Below are 25,115 nucleotides of genomic sequence, written 5' to 3' on the forward strand. Positions count from 1 at the left end.
TTGTCCTCTCTACAGCTCATATATTTTGTTATTGCCGCTATAGTATGAAGACCGTTTCATTAGTATGAAAGCAGGTGTACCATTGGACAAGACTAAAATACTTGTGAAAAAAACTGTAAAACAGGCAATTTTTTAAATTTTAACAGTTAAATAATGTTTTAATAGTTTGATGTATGTTTTTGATGCAAGTCATGCACCCGATTTAAAAAAAAGTTTTTGCCGTTACTGTTTGGCCATCCTTTACTAGCTGCCTTGCCGCTTTTAATGTTTGACCTCTTTCTTAATTTACAGAAGAAGGGCAAGACAAGCAGATGATGCCATCAGATGCTGAAAAACAAAATTCAGTTCTAGAAGGTGACCTTACAGTCAGATTTTCCAAGTTGCAATAATACCTTTTAGAAATAGAGTAACACCTTTTAGAATAAAAGTAGCACATTTTAGACTCACTTGTAGAGTAATTATGTTGAACTACAGTACCAGTGTTTAAATTATTTTCAGTTCATCGCTGCTCAGCTGACCTACACCATTCCCAGTGTTGACAGGTTGTTAAAGACATTACAAGAAAATTTATTTCATTACAAAGTAATAGCATTATTTATTTTATTGAATTTTATTCATATAGCCATTCAAAAGTAATAGCTGCTTTTTTCTAATTGAAGCTTCCAAAAACATCTGCTTCTACAGAAGTAACTGCAATAAGTGTTTAAAAGCTGTGTAGATCTAACCATTATTAATGTTATCATTCTGCTGCTCTAAAATGATTAAAATTTATCTGCGTTCCATGACTTGTAAATATTAAAGACAATTTATATGTGCTGTTTATACTAATACCTATTGATTTATAGCATGATATAGCAAAAATATAGCGTACAAAAAATTAAGATAGCAAAACTAAAATATAGTTTAATATGTAACATTACATAACGTATTATGACATATTAGTTTATACTATAGTATATTGCACTGCAATACAATATGATGACATATATATAATATGATATGACATGGAAAAATATATGTTATAATACAATATAGTATAGCACAATGTATTTGTAATATGGTATAATATTTCATACAATACAAAATGGTATAACATAATTAATATAGTATAATACCTCGTAATTTATTATCTCTGATTTTAAATAATATTTTAAAAAATCACAAAAGAGTAATCAAGTCGATTCAACAGATAATGACATGTTATCCTATTAATAAGATGTTTCTTGCTCAAGTTGTCATAAACTGATAAAGTAAAGTTATATTAGACGCGCGTGATGAGCAACACACACCTAGATTTATGCTTTACCATAGACTTTATCAGCTCTTATAAAATTTTTCGACCTAGCTGTTAAACTCTATTTAAAACACCACTACTGTAGAAGCTACTGTACTTTATCCAAAACTTCGTGGAACAATAAAGTTAGAAGTGTTGGATGGGCTGGTTTAACAAGAGCTGAGCCTCTAAATGCCTGGGAATCAAATTGTTTGCAAATTTTTAACATTAACTTTCGTTAAAGTTTTCAACATAACGCATCTTTTGAAAGACTTTTTATTTATGAGCTTAGCAAACCATTTCATAGGTTTAAAGTAGTTTGAGAAATGATCATGCATTTGCAAAGACATTTAACATTTAATACATTTATTTGATTGTAACAGTTTATACATGTAGTTCCTTTGTATTATGACATTTTAAAAGGAGTTGAGAAGATTTTATTTTGAAGCTATTTGGCTTCTTCTCTCGGTATTTATCTAACAATACAACTACGAGCAATAAATTAAATACATTTTATGGAGGAAATATAAGTTTTTTTTAAATAGCATGGTTTCCCGTTTTATGAAGCTTCCAACCTAAAGCTGTGTATGCTATATGCGTACTTGTATGTTTGTTATAAATAAAAAAGCATATTCTAAAAACTTAGCTAAAATTTTCCAGAGTGAAAATGGTAAATTTTCGAGCAGAAAAAAACAATCCTTTTTTGTATTTGAGCTAGAATGTTCATAGCTGTCAGTAAATGTTTACTTACAAAACCTCTCTAGACACATCTACCGTAAAAGCAAAAAATAGTAAAGCTTGTTTTTATTCCTTCTAGCAGCTCCCGATGCTGATCCAGATGCTGAAGCTACAAAGGAGAATGAAAAAATGCCAACTAATGAGTCTTCTAACAAACCGAGGTAAGCGAAAGTATGTTTAAATGACAAATTCATTTTTTAATCTCAGCAATAAGACTACTAATTGTACTATCCGGCGCTGCTCAGGTGATAAAAAGTCTTTGCACAGAAAACCTGTTTGTATTTAACATATAACAACATTTGTCATTCTAACTTTTAAACTACATATCATGAGAAAAGTGTTTTGTGTAGTTGAAATAAGTTAAGAAAAAATAAAAGCAACTGTAAAGGTTTTCAAACTTTTCAAACAACTGTAACTTTCAAACTTTATAATTTATCATGAAAAATATGTTTAGTAATATGTTGAATACAAATAAATTTTTGTACAAAGACTTTTTTATTACCCGAACAATGACGGGTGGTACAGCTAGTTGAAAAAAAAAAATATATATATATATATATATATATATAGATGCGGCCATAAACTCGAAAGCTCATTGTGTATCTTCCCTCTCGGCAGGTCAACTATGTATCTTAGTTTGTATTTTATGCATGAAATAGTGCGGAAAGTAGATCCACTATCTTCATCTGTAGGCAGCATTCTGTTAGCCTGGAATGAATATTTGCTTTAGTAAAAGCTGATTTTGAGCTATATTTTTGATACTTTCCGTTATTGGCAGGTAATGTAGTTACTTGTCGACTGCCATTAACCTGGCACATTGCCAATGACTAATTTGAGTACACTACTATCCGTATTTCTAAACTTACTAATAAGAGCTTTGAGAGCAAGCTTTAGGGACGTTGCGTAATGCGGAGTGCTATGCGTATTTTAAACAAATGGTGACTCATATCACCTAATGAATTCATTGCATCTTGCATAGCTTAATTAGTTAGGTTTTTGCCTGGTGAACAGGAGGTTCTGAGATCAAAGCCAGCACAAAATGAATCTTTCATTCTTAGATTGTAATAGCCATAACTGGAAAGACTGAATGACGGAGTTTGAGATTTATATATATAGCCTTTAATATATATATATATATATATATATATATATATATATATATACATGTATATATATATATATATATATATATATATATATAACCGGAAAGACTGCATGACGAAGTTTGAGATTTATATATATAGCCTTTAATATATATATGCAGTAGATTTATATATAAATGAACATATGTATATACATATGTTCATTTATATATAAATCTACCGCATATATATATTATAGGCGCATATATATATTAAGTATATATATATATATATATATATATATATATATATATACTTTTATTAAGCAGCCCATAAAATTTTTTTATAAAAAAAATATTTTGCACATGGTGCCCAAAAAAATAAAAAGAAAGCTGTTGCCATGTTACGCCATGAACGCAAAACCAAAATTTGACATGGAAGACTTAAAACCGTTAAGCTTATGTATACGCCTTATCTTTTTTAACAAAATATTAAAAAGCAAAGCAATGCAATTATTGTGTGCATGTTTTTGTAAATGTAAAATAAAATTTTGTACCAATTTTGCATAAATATTTTTATTTGCTTTGCTTAAAAATATGACTTCCTTAATCGCAACCTATCTACCTCTGTCATACCAGCCTGACCTGCAATAGCCTATTCACCTTATTCAAGTATTTTAAAAAAAGAATGAGTGAGAGAGAGCGTGACTCCAAACTCTTTCACACGTTCTATCTAGTATAGATATCATAACTCCTTACTCCTTTCATTATGGAGACCTTGACATCCTTCTTTTTTGGTTTGGCATACTATGTTTAAAGTAATACCAAATCACAACAAGTTAACCACTTGAACTGTTTTATACTTACAGAGGTAGTGAAGGAAAAGCATCACAGAAATCAAAATCATCGAAGTCTAAACCTGGCATCAAGAAAAGTGAGTAATGTTTTAAGTTAAATGTTTGCCGTCATTCTGGCTACAGCTATATATTCTAGTGCAGTTTTCTTCAGTTCAAAGATTTTTGCTTGCTCATTCTAAAACAGCTGTTTATTATTGTAGCGGCCCTGACATTGCTTTAGCAGGTAGTTTCGTAAAAACTTTATGGTTACCTATTGCTAATCTGTTGTAACGAAATTGCTGCATAGGTAGCAATTTGTGATGGAAATTTTGACAAAATATTGCTAAGCCTATTAGCTCCTAGTTGTTCACAATGTAGCTAAAAAATTTTAACAACTGGCATATTGGAGTTAAACAATATCTACATATGAAGAGGCAATCGTAAACCATCAGACATATAGGAACATAAAATCTTGCCTCTGATAAGCCACTTTAGCTTGTCAGGCTTACGATAAACAGTTGATTTATTCTGTTTACCATCAGGCAGCAGAATTTAATTTTAATTAACTCGAGTCAACATTTGACTTATTCTTTTAGATTCAAAGTAGAAAAACTCCTATTCGAAAGAAGATGGAAATGTCAAAAACCATAATAAAGAAAAACTCATGAAAATAATTTGTCAAAAACGTAACAATTGTGTGATGGCAGCACTCAAACTCAAGAATAGCTGAAAGGCTGTATACTTAACTCTATACTATGATCAGCAACTGGCTGTACTAAGGATGAACAAACGTTTTTGTTATACTATAAACTCATAATTTTTGTGTAAAACTCGTCAAATGTGAAATTGTTTGCAAATAAATGGCAATTGAGTGTAAAAGTTTGAATCTTGGAGCCTTATAAGGCTGTTTGTAGGGTGTAGCATTTTGTCTCCTATGGTAAAAGTATATCACAGCTGATAGCTACACTGAAGTTTCTGGTTTAAATTTTCACAAACACTTTGATAAAAGCTTAGATAGAATGTTTAAAGTGTTTAAAGAACAGATTATACATTACATGCATCCTTTGTTGAATGGAAATGGCCATATTTGTAGATTTTAACTGCCATGAGCCATGGGGCCGGTTAACAAGCACGTGTTGTAATTTGTACCATAGCTGTTTACACCTAATTTTTTGATGAAAAATAGTTTAACAGTCACTTAGTTTTGAACCATGACCATGAAGCATGAACTACTAAACTTTTAAACATAAATAAACTCAAAAACTAGTTATAGCTAACTCAAGTTGATAGCGATAAACAGTCAGACTAGGTTCAAAACTGTAAAGTGCGCTTGGTGATTAATTCTTTCATAAAAATGTTTTGGTTTGTTACGACAAAAGATCAGAATATATAAAATTTGGTTGCGTATCATTTTCACTAGGTTTATAAAAGCTCGCTTGCTCTTATTCATTCAAAGAAAAGATAACTCCAAAGAGAAATGCTATTGATTTTCTCAGTTACAGTAATTGCTGGATGCCCATACATAAACTGCAGCCTTTGACATAAACACTTTTTTAGCTTTAAACATTAAATATAAGTTCGAAATTAAAGTTTAAAATGAAAACAACAATAAATTTTCAAAAATGTTTATTTTGTTTTTAAATGTGTTTAAAGCTTTTAATTCTGTCTGCAAATAAATAACTCACTTTTTCATATCTCACTAATGAAGTTTGATAACCAAATTACATAAAAGACATTGTAGATTAGGCAACCATCTGTAGCTTCTTATGAAAATAACTGGAGAAGACGTGGTTTGAATTTTTAGCAGTTTTAATGCTAGTTATTTCTATGCTTAATGAGTGTTTTTATCTTGATTAGCAGGTCTCATAGTGTAACTATATTACACCCTCAAAACAAACCCAACAGTTCTATATATATAGACTAGCTGTACTACTGTACATTGCTCAGGTAATGCAAAACTCTTTGGACAAAAAATTGATTTGTATTTAACATATAACAAAATTTGCAGTTTTAACTTTCAAGCTACATATCATGAGAGAGGTGTTTGGTGTAGGTGAAATAAATTAAGAGAGATAATAAAAAAACTGTAGAGGTTTACAAACTTTGTCAAATAATGGTAACTTTCAAACTTCATATCTTGAGGAAAATTTTTCCAGCAGGTCAATTAAACTAAAAAAATAAAACGACTATAAAAAGGCTTAAATATAGATGTGAAATAGTTTGCAAGTAATAGCTAAATTAAGTCTGTTTTGCTACGGTTAAAATAAGAGATGATTCGATAATGATACAATTAATACAAACTGAGAAAACAAAATAAAAACTCCAAATATGTTGAATTAATAATAACAGTTCTTGCAGAGAAATGTGTGGGTATAAAAAGGTTACTGTTCCACCAGAAGCTAACCATCAAAACTTTGAATAAGACAATACTAGTACTTCTCGACACTGGTACCAATGTAAAAGTGAGATATCAGACTGTTTTTGTGTGACCGAATGGTGAGAGAATGTAGAGGCCATTCCTACTTGAGATATTACAATTGTCCACGTGAAAAGTATTGACCTTCACCGCAATTTAGTAGTTGAACTTTACAAAAAACCGGAAATAGAAGTTCACGAAAACATAAAAAATCATCATGTTTCATAGAGTTAATAGAATTCAGAGTTTCAAATAATACATCATTCAGTATGTCATTTAGCGTGTGCATACGTTATACGGTATATGATGTCTTTAATCAATATGCTCAGTGGTAGAGCTCGTAGTTCAAAAAGTTGCTGATGCAATCTCCGTGATTTCTAATTAACCAGAACGTGGAATTTTAATTCCAAAATTTTAATAGCGATAGCCGGACGTACCAAATGACAGATGACCAAAAACAGAACCAAATAGGGAAGTAGAACAGAAACAAATAAGGAAATATATGTATATGACCTGCTCTCTAAAATATTTATTCATGGACAAAGTTTTTGTGTTTCTATCGATTCATTCATCGGTATAATTCCAGCTAATTTTAGTGTTTTTTGTTGTTGTTTCATTCTGTGTTTTGCTTCAGAGGCAGCACCACAGAGGCAGCAGGTTGTTTACCAACATTCACACTCATTCTTCTCTTTTCATCTCCTTGTTGTGATTCTTGTTCTTTCTTTTAAATTTTTTTTCCTTTTAAATGTTGATTCAGTTGGCCCAAAACCAAATCAAATCTAGACAGAGTCTGTGGTAGGTGAAACCGCTAGGCTTGTCTAGACTCAGCTGAACAATTTAATCACTGTTTAAATGTCTCGGACTATGCTTTAAGCAGTCTCATGGAGTTGATCTCATGTAAGAAGTTCAAACAAAAGATTATCAATGACCGGATGTTGTTTATTTATTTTAATAAACTCACAATCTCTGCTAGGAGTTTTGATTACTGCTTAATAAAGCAGGGTTGATAAAAAGTGTTAAATGATTTATATATTTATGTTCCCACGCAATAAATATTGGTCAAACAGCGGCGCAATGTAATCTGCAGGAATCAATAAGCACAAATGTTAATGCTTATTGCTACAAGCTCGACTTGAGTATAGATAATTGAAAATTTTCTTGTAATTGGGTAGGAATTTATATTGTTGCTGATTTTATGTTTGCCTCATCGCGGGCAGAGAAATACTTAAAACATAATAAAATTCATTAGATATGATATTAAATGACAAGACTCATATAAACTTCAGCTCCCCTTTTCAGTCTATAATGCTGTGAATTTATGAAATGGACAGCTTTACAAAATCCAGCATCAAAGAAAAACACAATTTAATCCTTAGTAAATGTTACAGAATAGTAGCACAATTCGGTTGAATTTGTCCTCTTAAATACTTTCCTCTGTGATTTGATATTTCAAATGCAAGCATCATGATAGCCTCAAGCCTCAGAGCTCCTAAATCGCTACAATATGTTATCTTTTCCATCTATTATCTATCTATATAATTTATCTACCCCAGTGTAATCTCAAAAGCTCATAGCTGACAATGCTGAATTGCTAAAGTGAGAACAACTCCAACAGAAATTCTTTAACTTAACTCTCATGCGTGCATCTAGCTATATATATATATATATAGATGTATATATATATATATAGATATATATATATATATAGATATATATATAATTATATATACATATATATATGTATATATATACATATATATATATATATACATATATATGTATATGGATATATATATATATATATATATATATATATATATATATATATATATATATATATATATATATACATATACAGTCAAACATGGATAACTCGAACTTCACGGGATCGAGCAAAAGTGTTCGAATTATCAGAGCGTTCAAGTTATCAGAGCACTGTCACAAGTCTATGTGTATACTTATTTATTAGTAGATACATGTACATATACAAACTATAATATAAATCAAAAGCACAAATGGCTTGTTTCAAATTAAATGCTTCTAATGTAAAGTTTAAAACATTTTTATCAAAAAGTATAAAGATTTTTCTATCACTTGAGATTGGTTTGTTGTTTGAGGTGATGTTATTGCCAGGACGTTTTTTTAGATTGACATTGGTAAAACTTGATCGTTGTTGAAATGGTCAAAAGAAAAGACATCTTTTTCTTTTGAGCGTTTTACCCACGATCAATTTTGCCAATTTTTCTTGAAGTTTATGCAAAGATTACCTTACTTTACCTGGGATTCGTTAAGAGCAACACTCCAAGGCAGTTAAATTAGAAGTTTTACGAGGTTTTACGGTACATTGTATAACACTCACGCTTTTTGAATGGATACTTATTGAATGTACACAGGTATTCTGTGTTTAGGTCAAACGATGAATAGTTTTTTTAGCTAAGACAACGTATACGTTTAATTACAACAATTTTTAAGACGTTTTAAACATTCAATATTCCGACGTTGATTCAACACGGAATCAACGTCGGAAAACTATTCATCACGGGCTAGCCGGGTCACGCACTCAAGAACTTTCGCCACGCACATACAAGACAAAAACAACATGTTGTTTTTGTTTTGTATGTGCGTGGCGAAAATCCTTGCGCGCGTGACCCGGCTAGCCCGTGCTATTCATCGTATAGCAGTATAAATCAAATTTCACCAAACCTTTAGAAAAGTCGTTGACAAAAATATTTTACCGATGGTGGTAATAACGACGCTTATGATTTACGAAAAGATGAGGTTTACCTCAAAGGCTTTGAATAAAGTGATTTTCTAAAGCGATAACAACCGTTTCGGTAGCCGTTGGGCAAAAAAACAGTTCGAATTAACAGTGTTGAGTTCGAGTTATCTATAGCAATTTATCATTACGTGGGAACGGACCAAAGAAACCGTTCGAATTAACCATGTGTGCGAGCTATCCGTGGGCGAGTTATTCATGTTTGACTGTATATATATATATATATATATATATAGACCAATATATAGTCTATATATATATATATATATATATATATATATATAGACCAATATATAGTCTATATATATATATATATATATATATATATATATAGACCAATATATAGTCTATATATATATATATATATAGACCAATATATAGTCTATATATATATATATATATATATATATATATATATATATATATATATATATATATATATATATATATATATATACAGTATACTTCATTCTACACATATTGTATTGATTGCTCATTCTTACTCTGCATGAAACTGGTGTTTCTAACGATAATATATATACATATTCTTATGGATTTATAAATGCAATGAATGATTTATATTTATAGTTATTAATTATTAGCATAAATAAACTTATTTTGTCATCAGAGAAAGTTGGCATAGCTTGTTTTTATTTGTGAATTTCTCTCCATGATTTGAGAAACTTTTATATGAAAAGATTAGAGAATGTAAATCTGACAGGAAATGATAAGGCAGCAAATATTAAACACGATTATAAAATCTTTACCTCAAGCTTTGCTTAGATCAAACATACAGCTTAGATTTCTTATCCTCACCCTGGAAAGGTCAGAGATGCAGATGATTATATTTCAAATGTCTCTATAAACGATTTGATTGCAATTTTTATTGCGATTCGATTGCCTTAATCGGGGGATCTGCAGTGAAAGCGAGTGCAAATAGTCGCTCCTCTTACTCCAAGATTGTCTTTTAGTTATATAGTGGCGCCATAATTTAAATATCATCAGCATATAATCTTGGCGGGTTATAATATGTGCTCATGGCCTGTAAAGAACATTTCCTGCGTCCCACATTTTAGCCATATCAATCAGTAACTGACAGAATTGATAATAGCTTTAGCTGAATCAGTAATTACAGACATTCTTTATCTGGAAATGTCATGCAGCTATAGCACCATTGAACTAAATATATGTATACCGCGACTGATCAGCATTGATGTGTTTGCTTACGCTTATCAATAACCTCTACTATAAGATGATTACTTATCTGGCCGGTACTCGAGGCTTGTAAACTTTCACTTGGCTAGTGGTGCACCAAACCTATCATCACTCCTTCAGAAGAGATCAGACCTGAGCAGACTTTCATACGCTCAATCGAAAGCTTGTTGCAATGCAGTCACCAATGTTTCTAGCACTTTATCTAGCTGCCACTTTATGCTGCTGCTCTTTTGTTCGCGCTGACCCAGTAGTCACCCTGAGTCATGGAGGACAGCTGAAAGGACTTAGTACAAGTTTCCTTGACAAACCCGTTGACTTGTTTCTTGGTAAGTTATTTCTTCTCACTTGTTTTGCCGGCTGTAGCAAAAGTTTTATCACATGCCTAAACACAACTCTGGGAACAGATTTTGAGGATTTTATTGGCACTTTTGAGCACTCCGCATGTAAAATAATGTCACTTCCTGTGCAGTTGACTAATCCAGTGATGGTTGATATCATTCAAAACTCATTGCCTATATATGATTGTAGATGTAGCATGACATGCATATTTGAAGTAAAATTTAGTTATCAAATTTTGGTAAGAAGTCATGAAAGATTTTCAGAAAAGCAAACTTATGTCAACAATCCTTCTCATTGTTAAAACTGTTCACATGAAAAGCATTAAAGCTTTCTACTGGTGATAGTAATTAGGAACGTTCAAAATAATTTCTTTTTACACTGTATACTCTGCAGTGTGCTTTAATCTGGCAAGTTTCTCCAGAGTTCTATGTAACAATAGTCATAGCATGTGATTTGAATTGGACTTTGATGTTGTGCTTCAGGGGTGAGATATGCCGAACCTCCTACTGGGTACTTACGGTTTAAAAAACCAATAGAAGCAACATGGGACGGAGTGATGGATGCTACAGATGTTGGAAACCCTTGTTCACAGTTTGAGTTCCCAGGTTAGGCCTACAGCTAAATTAAACATTTATAGGTTATTTTAATTGTTTTCGTAAATACTAAGAACTCTATGGAACAGAAAATTAGTTGGGTATGTGTACCGCTGTGAGAGTTGACGTGAAGCGTTAATCCAGGTCATGCCATCAAAGTTGAGATGGTTGACCTTGAGTTTTTTGATAAGGAAAAACTGCTGATTAGCTTTGTCTTTCCAAGCCCCATTGCTGCGCCGCCACACTGGTGATCATAATTGTGTCTCCACCTAGTAGTTTTTGTGTTATTTGTCATTTCTGGCATCAACTTCCTGCCTTGACTATCTCAGACCACCCATACTATATATACTTGATAAGCAAGTTTTATAGTCACTCTGTCTGCCACCAAAATTGTTCTGATGAAATACTATCTACTGTATTTGTTGGACATGCATTTATCCTATCCTGTGAATGGTAATAAGGGCTGGCCAACTACACATTAAAACATTGCTATAGTACTTCAAAGGCCACCTTTTTACTTCTGTATATTTACATGTGCTCCTACATTTAAAAACTATATTAAATTTGTCCAATTTTGTCAATGGGTAGAAACTTCATTTTTATTGAATCTTTTGTCATAATGTGCAGATGCAGCTATGTTACACCAAAACCAAGTTAAGGAAAGCTAATGTTAGTACATATTTTGTGATATTCAAGTGTAGAACTTCCTTTGCCTTCCATAGAGATGCATAATGTCATAATTCATGCAATACATACTTAAAAACTATGAATTATTAACAAAAAAGGGTTTATTTTAAACAGTCTCTGATAGTGATCACCATTGCATAAGTTCATTTCTACTAATAGTAGACCTATAGCCATGACATCTTTGATGATTTCTACTCATGAAATTTAGCACCAATTTGTTTACTTTATGGCAATAAGGCTAACGATGTTTTACATCAGGTTAAAAAGCTTGAAATTTTGAAGATTTGGAAAACTGTATATTATTGAATGCAGCAAAAAACATGAAAATTATCAAGCTAGAATTTTTAGTAGATAATCCGTGCAGGTTGACCAAATAGCAGAAAATAGCAATTTTTATTGTAATAGGAACCATGTTCATCTGTCTGTGTGTCTCTCTGTTTGAAGTCACGATTAACAGTTGAGAATATGTTTCCCTCATCCAGGGTTTGTACCCTCACCCTTCAGCATAGCATACCAACATACTAACAACTGCACCAAACGAGCACCTTCAACCATCTTGGAATAATTGTGCAGATAGTTATTCTCTGTGCTTTACAGCACTGCGGATGATGTCTCACAGCACACTAGAGTGACAGGGTACTAGTATATATGAAATTAAATGAAAGTAAATACCTTTTTATCGTAGCTTGGTAGTCTCAAATAGCATCTACCATCTCTACACACAACATCCAGTGATGTACTACATGTAGCTCCTAGATCACTGGCTAGGCACCTGGTTAGAAAACATTACATGTCTCAAGCCACTGTTAAACTTCAAGGGAGTCTTGTGAATTCCAAAACATATTCCTACTGTAAGCCAATTGCTTAGCTTGTTTTTTATTGCAATAAAGTAACATCATAATTTTTGCTATTTTTTCTATAAGCTTCTGTGAATTATTAAAAGACATGGCCTATAATTATGATCATGATTACTTAATGCCGGTATCCCACGTACCTGCTTCACAAGCTGTTAGGTGATGGTTAACATATTTGTTATAGATTTGTTCATGAGTTGTCCTCTCAATAATAGATTAATCACCATATCATTATATAAACATTGACAGTAATGTGGAGAAGACAACTCAAAGTCTGGCTGTAACTTAAAATTGAATGTATTCCCTATAAAACATATAATGGAAAATTTGTGCAAATATGAAACAAATATAAATAAGAAAACCAGTTTTTTTACTTAGTTTAACTTGGTTTAAACCAAGTCAGCCCTGGTTTTTACAAATACCTCATTCGGTAGTCACTACTCATGGAGTACACCTAGGGTAGTTCTTACGGGTACACTGTGACTTTTTCCCTGAGCGATTGTAGCTCATAAAAGTTAACTAATATTAAAACTTGAGCATAATAATAATATTCCAAAAGTGCAATTTGCTGCACTGTTTGAATCGGCTAACTCAAAATCCAAATCTAAACTCAGGAAGGTTTTGGATCTCCTAGGTTAGTTGTTCTGACATAAGTTCCAAATATACCTACAGCATCAGGTACAGAATCCGTCCTAAGATCGCGCCTGCGCAATCTTAGGATCGCCTGTGCAATCCTAAAAGGCGCCGAAGGGGTGGGAATAATAGCAGCCAAAAAATATATTAAATAATAATATAAAGGTGTGAAATATATTGCTATTTCTCTGGCCAATACTAGACTGTGCAAACGATAACTCTGTGTGATTACACTAATTTGTTATTTTTGTTTAGTGATGCCATTAATTTCACCTTTATATTCTCACACACTCTCTTAATTATAGATTTACTACTTTGTTCATTAAGAAATTGAATTGATTTTTATTATTATATTAGAGCTATATATATAATTCAAAACCGCGTACATCGAGATAACTCTAGAAGGGTCTTACTAAGGATCTAGCACGAAAATGGTTACCTTATATAACTCTGTCTATCTGAGGTCACGCTTAGAGGTTAGCGAAAAAATGCCTTGCAAAAGAATTGAACTCGGGTATTCAGCCGAACGGCCAGGCACACTTACTGTGCGCACCACTTGATCACCTTGCTGTGCCACGAAATAATTGTGTACATATTTACTACACATAATAACCTCTCACAGCGTAAGGTACTGCCCGCGTAATAATAACAATAGTAGCAAAATATGGATTTTGTGCAAAATTAAATGTAATCTTTTTATCAATAGATGCAACTAGTTTCATTAGAATGCCTGATGCTTTTTCTCCATGATGTATATGGCCTTTTTTTCATATATTTCTGGCCAAAAAATCAAAATTATGGGAGCCAAAAGATTGAGTTTAACAGTTATTATCGAGCATAGCTCAGATGTGTAAACATGATTTGAGCTCCCTCATTATTTAGCTATAGCCAATCTTTCCTTTGTCTTCCCTTGTGTATTCATTTTGTACTGCTGGCCTCTCTCCTTTTTAAACACCCGATGCAGCTTATTCATAAATTTCAATTTATGCTAATTGCTCTTTACAAACTTTTTCAGGCAGGAAATACACGAAACAGCCAGTAGTGATTCTGGTCCCCATTTACATAGTAGACAACAAATGTATCTACAAATATAAATCTTAAAGTCTGTTGTTTGGTGTGTCCAGCTATAGCTGTTAAAATCTAGGAATGAAAGATCCGCATCGCGCTGGATTTGATCTCGGAACCTCCTACTCACCAAGTGATAACCTAACCAATTAAGCTGCGATGCAGCTATTAATTACCAGATGCAATGAGTTTACATGTATTAGGCGATATGAATCATTATATTGGGTAAAATACCCATAGCTCTCTGCGTTACGTTAGTAAGTTTGGTAGGTTTATTAGTTTAGATATACGGATAGTAACTTACTCAATTTAGTCATTGGCAATGTGCCAGGCTAATGGCAAGGGACAGGTAACTACATTACCTGGCACTGTTTACAAGCTGTTATTTAATATCCATGCAACGCCAGGCATTTGGCTAGTTTTATCTATAAGGATTGGTGAATTATCAAATATCATTTATTCTTGCATTTCAGGTCTAAGTAAGGTTATAGGCGATGAGGACTGTCTTTTTCTCTATGTAACTGTACCTGGTAAAGTCCAAGCTGGTGCTAAAAAGCCTGTCATGGTGTGGATTCATGGAGGGGGATATACCTTTGGGACTGGAATGGTCTATGTGGGTGGTCCTTTGGCCACCTTTGGAGATGTAATTGTTGTCACCATCAACTACCGACTCGGACCACTAGGGTTTCTTTTCGAAGGTTCAGGTAAGTGAATAACAACAAGTTTAGGTTTCAAAGAATTGTCACTTACGCCAAAACACACAAAACTTCTAAGTGGCTGTTTTTCAAATTAATTTAAGACATTGTGTTAAGGTCACAGATCACTCTGTCAGAGCAATTTGTCTGCATGTGTTTAGCATTACACATCTTTACAAGCAAATGTATTTTTGTCATGGCTACTGATGCATCCATTTCTGGCTGCTGCCAAGACAGTTAATCACAGAAACTTATAAGTGAGAAGAGATATGGGCACTATGTAGCAACCCCTTTCGCCCTCATTAGAAAACACCAATAGCCAATCAGAATGGTATCTCAATCTTAGCGTGGTGTAACCATATCTACTAAGATAATAGCAGATGTTACCATCACGTCATGATGCCATAACGGCTGTGCAAGCATTTTTACTTATTAGCTTTAAAGCGCATACAGAAGTTTATGTATTAATAGAATATGTATAGCCTGCCCTATGTGTATTCTTGTTAAAATCCTTGTTTTATATGTAATTTAAACTGAGTTAATCTTACATGAAACTAAGTTTATGCTTAGTCCGCTATAAATTTTCTCAGTTGTATACTACCAATCAACCTAATGTCATTTCAACAAAGCATGCTCTATGATAGCATAATCTATGATTATATACTCAATAATAGCATACTACATTACTAATGGGTACTTGATGATAGCATACTCTACAAGTGCATACTCTATGAGTGCATATGCTCTGAGTGCATACTCCAGGAGTGCGTACTCCATGAGTGCATGCTCTATGACTGCATACTATATGACTGCATACTCTATGATAGTATATTTTATAAGTGCATACTCTATGAGTGCATGCTCCATGAGTGCAAACTCTATGAGTGTATACTCTATGAGTGCACACTCTATAGTAGCATACTCTATGAGCGCATACTCTATGAGTGCAAACTCTATGAGTGTATACTCTATGAGTGCACACTCTATAGTAGCATACTCTATGAGCGCATACTCTATGAGTGCAAACTCTATGAGTGCATACTCTATGAGAAAAACTAGTATTATTGGACTATAACCTGACTGTAGCAGCTTGTTAGCTCCATGTTACAAAGCTACTTACACAAGTTCTTGCTATCGAGTGAGACTGACTAATTTACATTTGATAGTTATATTTTAGGTCTGTATGTTACAAACAAATCCTTTTTTTGGCGCTGAATAAGCTTTATTGGTTACTAGCGGTAAGCCCAGTTATACCTGGTATTTCTTTGTTTTTAGTTAGATAGCAAGCAGGCAGGGATGTTAAAAGATGTTATGAGTGTATACTCTATGATTGTATACTCTATGAGTGTATACTCTATGAGTGTATACTCTATGAGTGTATACTCTATGAGTGTATACTCTATGAGTGTATACTCTATGAGGGTATACTCTATGAGTGCACATTCTATGAGTGTATACTCTATGAGTGCACACTCTATGAGTGTATACTCTATGAGTGCACACTCTATGAGTGTATAGTCTATGAGTGCACACTCTATGAGTGTATACTCTATGAGTGCACACTCTATGAGTGTATACTCTATGAGTGCACACTCTATAAGGATGTTTCTCAGAAACCAGATAGAGTTTTGAAACCAAATATTTTTAGTCGATTGTCAGAAGGCACGAAACGCAAGCGTGTAAAGTTAGGATAGAATCAGCTAACAAACTTGGAAACACATAGCTGGTACGCGGACTGACAGACAGACACAAGCACACAATGACAAAATGGGTTTATTAATATTACTTTGGATAATTCTTCTGTCACAGCCATTATCAAGTGACAGAACGCATGCCAAAAAAAATACATGTATATATATATAAATATATATATATACATATATATATATATATATACATATATATATATATATATATATATATATATATATATATATATATATATATATATATATATATATAAAATTGGGTAAAAATGAAAGTTAAAGTTAAGTTTAAAACAACTTTATTACTAATAGTTTCATATTGCCATGCAATAATCATCTGATGATTATTGCATGGCAATATGAAACTATTAGTAATAAAGTTGTTTTAAACTTAACTTTAACTTTCATTTTTACCCAATTTTACATCGCTCTATTTTAATATTGAGCACTTTCATGCAAGAGACTGTTCATACTGCATCTACTGTATATATATATATATATATATATATATATATATGTATACATGTTTGTATGCGGTTGCAGCATTGTATTAGCAATACATTTGCTCCTGAATTTTGTTCATTTGCCTGGTACATTGCAGATGTATGGCAATAAGCTGGAGGATTCATTTCCTCCATAAATACATACTGAAAAATATTTCAGTAATTGTTAGGTTAGCGAGCTTTCTTCAAAAAAGTTGAAGCTGCTGATTCAGCACTTGTAAGATGCACAGAAAAAAACTAAAATTAAATGCGGACTTTAGTTCTAAATAACCATTTTCTTTGCAAGTCCTTCGTCTTATAACAATAGTTCTTGTCTTGCAGACTGAACTTTTAGCTTTTGCGCGGGGCATTTTATGTTGATTTCTCAAAGGCAGTTAGACAGAGGGCAAATGAGCTTTCTAGTACAGGTCACAAGTTCATCATCGTATGAAATTATTATCAATTAACTATTGCAATCATAAAAAACACATATAAAAAATAACTTTTCAAAGGCTTTTTTCAGAGATTTTCAAAAGGACCTGGTAATATTTCATAGGTACTGGCAACTATGGTCTATGGGATCAGAGAGCAGCCCTTCTATGGGTCCAAAAAAACATCGCACAGTTTGGAGGTGATCCAGATCTTGTTACCATATTTGGAGAGTCAGCGGGTGGTGGCAGCGTGTCAGCTCAAACAATGAGTCCTCATAATGACGGATTGTTTAAGCGAGCTATACAGGAGGTGAGCAACACCTGCTTGCTAGCTTTCTACTAATAAATATCATGGAGAAGAGGGCTCCTCTCCCTTCTCTTTTTTACTTCCCTGTTTTTTATCTCACACTCTCTTACTTTCTCTCCCACTCTCACTCTCTCTCACTCTTTCTCTCTCTCTCTCTCTCTCTCTCACTCTCTCTCTCCCTCTTTCTCTCTCTCTCTCTCACTCTCTCTCTCTCTCACTCACTCCCTCTCTCTCTCTCTCATTCTCTCTCTCTCACTCTCTATCACTCACTCTCTCACTCACTCCCTCTCTCTCACTCTCTCTCCCTCTCTCTCTAACTCGCTCTAACTCTCTCTCACTCTCTCTGTCTCACTCTTTCTCTCACTCTCTCTCACTCTCTCTCACTCGCTCTTACTCTCTCTCACTCTCTCACTCGCTCTCACTCGCCCTCACTCACCCTCACTCACTCTTGCTCTCTCTCACTCTCTCACTTGCTCTCTCTCTTGCACTCTCGCACTCTCTCACTCTCTCTCTCACACTCTCTCTCTCACACTCTCTCTCGCACTCTCTCGCTCTCACTCACCCTCACTCGCCCTCACTCACTCTTGCTCTCTTGTCTTCACTTTTCTTTTTTTGTCTCTCATCTTTTCTTCTTTCATTTCCTTTTTGTTATCTACTTTTGTAGTCAATAGAGACAATGGAGTTGGGTAAATATTTTGTTAACTATTGTTTAAGAAAACTTGCAGATTTGCCAGTGAATGAGAAAGATATTTCTAACCATTACTATAATAAGAGTCATTTTTGTCTGTCTGTCCGTCTGTCCAAAGCCACAATTGAAGGTTAGGAAAAAAATCTTTTTGCTAAACACGATTCTAACTCGTGATTTTCAGCGTAGTAGACCGATGGTCAAGCTGCTGCCCCCAATAATTGGGCACATACTTTTGCTTATTGTTGGTCAGCACACCTGACTATCTCTTACGGCTGCCAGAGTACTAGAACATGTAAAGCTAATTTGAGGGAAGTATGAAAAGATAGGACAAATCTAACGTGTGATGAGCAGTATTCATATGGTCATATTCACGCTAGAATATTTTTAGATTTTTCGCCCAAAACTTTTCTACTTGAGGTGATTACTATTGCTACTGTATTTAGTCAGGAACACTATTCCTTCCTTGGAGTTGGGACCTATCCAGTAGCCCTAGGCCTGAGATGAATAAAATATTTCGACAAGACCATTGTCCATCTATGGCGACTTCTTCTATTTATGACTGTCTACAGAATGTACCAGTAGAGCTAATTTTTGCAAGTGCAAGTAGGATGAATATTGTTGACTCTCCTTTTAAACCGTCAGCTGACGAAGACTTCTTTGCCAAAGACATCAACATTAATTCCTATCAACCAGCTCAACGGTAAGGCTGTCTCTCTTCACTTATATATATATATTTATATAAATTAAAAAATTAAATAGTTCACTTATCTTTCAGCTACTGACAGTTTCCTGCTAGTGCATTCTTCAGGCTGTAGATTATATATATATATATATAGTTTACAGCCTGAAGAATGCATTAGCAGGAAACTGTCAGTAGCTGAAAGATAAGTGAACTATTTAATGTATACATAATTATATATAATTATATGTATGTATATACGGTATATGTCGCTTCGAAGAAATTAGGTTAAAAAGATAACTCTAAACTTTGAGATTTGTGTTAAAATTAGACGATTTTTAAGCAAAATGTTCTCGTGACAGCTGCAACATTACTCTCTGCGCTTGGGTCTCATCAGGCTGCGAGTGATGGTTTTGACAAGATGGCGTGTTGTAGGGGCGATGCTTATGAAATTTCCGAGGAGATAAGTCCTCGCGTGATTGCATGCTGATGTCAATTCATCCCTTTTGTGTAGTGCTGTTAGTTCTGGTTTGAATATTATGTAATGTTTTTCTAACATGCATAAGTTCTAGGGTTTTGTTGTGTTGTTGTAGGGTTAGACACATGCTTATATTTTCAAAGTTATCTCAATGTTTTTGTTGTTGTCTTTTAAATTTCATATCTTTTTAGTAAGTTCTGGTTGATTTTGTTTACTGTTTTGATCGATCAGAACTTTGTGGTTATCGTATTGAGATTTTAATTCTGTTGCGCATAGTCCAATGCATGATTCGGTTTTCATGTCAGTTTTATTTGCTACTGCAGCTTTGGTAGAATATGTTTTTGGTGATGCACTTGTTGTTTAGTGTCAGAAATCGTAAAACATAATCTACTTGATGATATTAATGGTACTTGATAATTGAAACATTTCAGTGCTCTATGAAAGAGTTACACCATTTGGTATTTTGAATCAAACAATGCTAGTAAAAAAACTAACATATTTATGATACTGGGAGTACATCTACTGTTTTAACCAAAATGTGCACTTTCCAAAGGGGCCCCTTTGCTAACCGATGCATGTAGATTGTAAAAAAGTTCTTTCTAAAAGTTGGCTTTGATCACTGTCGGATGTCATATTGCTTCTAATAGCATGTTTTGCATGTTCTGTGGTAGTCTCTGAAGTGATAGTCTCCAAAGTGATAATCTTTGAAGTGATAGTCTTCAAAGCGATGGTCTCTGAAGCAATGGGTTCCGTAGCGATGGTCTCCAAAGCGATGGTCTCCAAAGCGATAGTCTTCGAAATTATGGTTTCCGAAATGATGGTCTCCGAAGCGATGGTTTACGAAACGATGGTCTCCAAAGCGATGGTTTCTGAAACGATGGTCTCCAAAGTGATAGTCTTCGAAAAGATTGTTTCCGAAGTGATGGTCTCTAAAGAGATTGTCTCTAAAGCGATCGTCTCCGAAGCGATGGTCTCCAAAGGGATTGCCTCTAAAACGATCGTCTCCGAAGCTATGGTCTTCGAAGCAATGTTTTCAAAGTGAGGGTCTTCGAAGGTACCCATACTGTTTCAGCTACTACTTATCAATGGTTTTTTTTTTAAATTTTATTTAGATTTTTAAAGAAAATTACAATTCTATTGTGCAGTGCTTCTTTTACTTTACTTTGTTCACCAAATATACGTTAAGGCAACTCTGCCTTGCTAACTGTGACTGTAACTCAAAATGAATTGGACAAATTTATACATTTTTGTCATCAGCTCACAAATGTTACAATACCAAAGTTTCTAGGTTTGAGCTGATGTCAGGAGTGAACGGACAAGAAGGAGTTCTTTTCTATGCCTTAGAAATTTCTACCCCAGCAGCTATGAGCAATGATACTTCAACTTTAGAGAGTGGACCAGACAAAGAACTCATAGAGGAATTTTTGATGAAAAAGTGTGTCTCTTCGATTGCACCACTTTCACCAAACCTCTGTGTCCAGCAAATCATTGACATCTATGAGTTGGACACAGCAGTCAATGGCAGGGAAAGGGCTTCTCGACTTATTGAATTTCTTGGTTGGTGTTTAAACGTGTCAGCAGTTGCACTTAATAATACTAAAACGTTAAAAAGTCTGTAGCAATTTAATTGTTTATAATATTATAGTTTACAGGTTTTTAGTTTATGATATAGTTTACAAAAGAGTGTTGAAGGTGAAAGAGATTTTTTTGTAAGTCCTTCTATAAGAGAAATAGACCATGATTTTCGTTATATACATGTACTTTAGAACAAGCAATTTAAAGAGTATTTGATTGCGTTCCAGAAAGTAATGATACTAAATATGTATTTATTTCTTGTATTTTATTGCAGACGTTCTGCACCAATTGTAAACAAGAAACCTCTTAACATATCACAAAATCTGTATGCTAACTATCACTTGCTATCTCAATAATAACATCTTCACCACAAACCTGTAATTGTTTCTGGCAATGGACTCTCTACAGGGGACCATTATATGGCTGTTGACATCACATTTGGCCTTGATGAGCATGCTGCTTCTCCTAAGCCAACTTATGCCTACTACTTTACTGAGCTAACTAACCACTCGCCAGACTTGCTGCTTTGGCCCTCTCTTCCATCTGGTGTCCAAGTGGCAGCCGACCATGCGGACGAGCTGCTGTTTGTCTTTGGTACTCCTTTTATAAAGGATAATGAAGATACATTTTGGAGAGGTAAAGTTCATGCAGTACAAATAAATGAGCATTTAAAATTAGAATATTCTTTATTTTTTTTATTTTTAGTTTTTATTTGCTAAATGATGGCTAATATTTCAGAAACAATTGTAGTGTATTTTATTATTGCAATGCTTCTTCTGCAAGCCTATAAGGTTCATTATTGGTATCTTTTTAAACAGCTATATTTTTATAATATATCCTATGTAATACTACAAGCCAATGGCTCCTAACATAAAGAGTTATCTGCTCGATATGATAAATTGGATAGGTTATTGCAAGGTTTGCAAAGGTCTGCTTTTACTGTTATATGATATTGTACAGAGATGCTTGTGAAAGACCCAACTGTGTCTTCTGTTATGGTCAGCATTGATGACAAGAATAAAGAACTCTCTCAAATGATGATGTACATGTGGACCAACTTTGCAAAATCAGGGTAAGTGCAAGTCACAGCAGAGCTCAGCAATTGGCAAGAATATTTGGAAGCTGAACAAGAGCCCACATGATTGTTACCCAGGAGATAGATACTTCATGAGTAAGATGAAAATTTAGCCTATCAGAGGTGCTGAACGATAAATTGTAAAAATACTATCGTTTAACAAATAATCATTAATTTAGCGAATTGTTATTTGGGAGATTGTAATCAGATAGAAGTTATGCTCTCTTTTTCATTTTTTAGTTAAAAAATATTTGTATATTAGTTTTTCATAACAACTTGAAAATATAATTTTCTATGCTTTGGTAAATGAGTTAAAAGACCTCGCGACAATGCTTAAAATACCAACTTTCTAGTTGCTGTTTGCTAGGTGCTGTTTGCTAGTTGCTGTTTGTTCGTTGCTGTTTTCTAGTTGCTGTTTGCTAGTTGCTGTTTGTTAGTTATTGTTTATTAGTTGCTGTTTGTTAGTTGTTGTTTGTTAGTTACTGTTTGATAGTTGCTGTTTGTTACTTGCTGTTTGTTAGTTGCTGTTTGCTAGTTGCTGTTTGGTAGTTGCTGTTTGTTAGTTCCTGTTTGTTAGTTGCTGTTTGTTAGTTGCTGTTTGATAGTTGCTGTTTGTTAGTTGCTGTTTGCTAGTTGCTGTTTGTTAGTTGCTGTTTGCTAGTTGCTGTTTGCTAGTTGCTGTTTGTTAGTTGCTGTTTGTTACTTGCTGTTTGTTACTTGCTGTTTGTTAGTTGCTGTTTGCTAGTTTCTGTTTGGTAGTTGCTGTTTGTTAGTTGCTGTTTGTTAGTTGCTGTTTGCAAGTTGCTGTTTGTTAGTTTCTGTTTGTTAGTTGCTGTTTGTTACTTGCTGTTTGTTAGTTGCTGTTTGCTAGTTGCTATTAATAAACTGAAATGTTGATATTTGAAATGATCAAGGATGAACATTTGTTTTTTCCTAAACTTTATTAAAAGTTAGTAAAAGCTTGTGATTTCTTTTGGAGTTTAATAATAAAGCACCGTTTTATCAGCTCGAGCGGAGATCTCTGTTAGTTAAAATATCTAAAATTATTTTGAAATGTTTATACACAACTAATGGCTATTGGAGCAGTTTACGGAGTAGGAGGGGTTCAGTGGTTAGAGTACTGGCATATAATCAGTAGGTCAGTGATTTGTGTCACTTAAAGACCACTGGTGGTGTTAGGAAGTACATCCAACCACAATTGTTCCTGTTGCAAGTCTGGTCGTCAGCGACTAAACCGACTCCCCGTCTGCGTTCCAGTGTAGATGAAGAGTGTGGTTTACAACTCTGCAAAAGTATCTGCAATATTGACAGAGCATGCGATCTGGCAGGAATTGTTACTTAGAGACAGAATAGCTAATATTTTGTAACTAGCTATAAATAAATGCATTTTGACAGGTTCTCAGTACATATTTTTTTTATTCATGTGTTGAGTCTTTTTAGGAATCCAAATGAGCCAGTAGCTCTCCCAGAAGGAACCCCTGTCTGGCCTCAGTTCAATAACGAGACTAACTACTTCCTTGAGTTGAAAAGTGGAAGAATACGACTTGTGACAACTCCAAACCAGAAAAGGGTCCACAGGCTAAGAAAATATTTATACGCTGACAGAGAGTTGCAGCGAATGACGAGTGAGAAAAAGAAAGGTTTGTAGTACTGCTGCCTGCATGTTGCAACGTAGATCTTTGTCCCTGAGCTTTGTCTCTATAGTTTGAATCAGTGTTATCAGTTTTAAGTTGAATGCTGATACGATGCTTTGAAGAGTAACTACTGCCACAAGGAACCATGTATTAATTAGGAAACTTTATGAAAACTCAGATGGGCAAATTGAGATTTTAATAAAAACGCTATTTTAAAATTTTATGGTTGTTCATTCTATTTTAAAGTAAAAGTACCACAATGCCATAAGCTAAACACTTTTTAGTGACTAGCCAATGCTTCAAACCCTGTTCAGTAATTATGATTGACTGTTTAAAGTGGTGCTAACCACTAAAGCAGAATACGTACAGCCGTGTAAAATCTTAAAGCAATTTGTAAATTGTCCACATAGTTGCTATATTGATTTCAGCAGGAAATAAATTTTAAACTTTTTATAAAATTTTACAGCTTGTCCATTTATATTCAAAGCAAGCATATTCAACCCAATGTCTATGAAAGAATTCAAATCCTAAACGTATATGTCAATTTTCTATATGTCATAAGTAACTTTGTGACCATTGGTCTATTTATCTGGTAGGGCAGCATGACGAGTTGTGATGAGATAAAGATAGAGACTCTCAGAAGATGATGGGTGCTGCCAACATCTGATAACAAAATAAGTGGTTATGTAAAAATAACATTTTAGGATAATTCAATGTGCCAAATTGAAAATGAAATTTACATTGAGTGAGAACTGTCTATCTAGGCATAATACAAAGTTTGTTATAATTTTGCAGTCAGTGGAATTGAGATAATAAACTCCATACAAGTAATGGATAGAAAGCTTATACACTATGGATT

At 33.7% G+C, this 25,115-nt stretch overlaps 1 protein-coding gene across 2 annotated transcripts; it reads left to right on the plus strand.

Moving 5' to 3' along the window:
- Window positions 1-294: 294 nt before the first annotated feature.
- LOC137387038 (cocaine esterase-like) lies at window positions 295-25,115 on the plus strand. Of its 2 annotated transcripts, none has more exons than XM_068073316.1 (13): window positions 295-354; window positions 2,091-2,172; window positions 3,962-4,026; window positions 10,530-10,661; window positions 11,157-11,279; window positions 14,980-15,210; window positions 17,946-18,130; window positions 19,259-19,515; window positions 21,261-21,529; window positions 21,956-22,183; window positions 22,508-22,619; window positions 24,063-24,262; window positions 24,853-25,115. In XM_068073316.1, exons 1-13 carry the CDS (start codon window positions 312-314, stop codon window positions 24,870-24,872), a joined length of 1,947 nt encoding a protein of 648 aa, XP_067929417.1. In that variant the 5' UTR covers window positions 295-311; the 3' UTR covers window positions 24,873-25,115. The 2 variants fall into 2 exon arrangements, with proteins under 2 accessions (XP_067929417.1, XP_067929418.1); XM_068073317.1 differs by having other exon boundaries at window positions 2,094-2,172.

The sequence above is a fragment of the Watersipora subatra genome, chromosome 2, assembly GCF_963576615.1.
Source record: "Watersipora subatra chromosome 2, tzWatSuba1.1, whole genome shotgun sequence".
In the NCBI taxonomy this organism is placed as follows: domain Eukaryota; kingdom Metazoa; phylum Bryozoa; class Gymnolaemata; order Cheilostomatida; family Watersiporidae; genus Watersipora; species Watersipora subatra.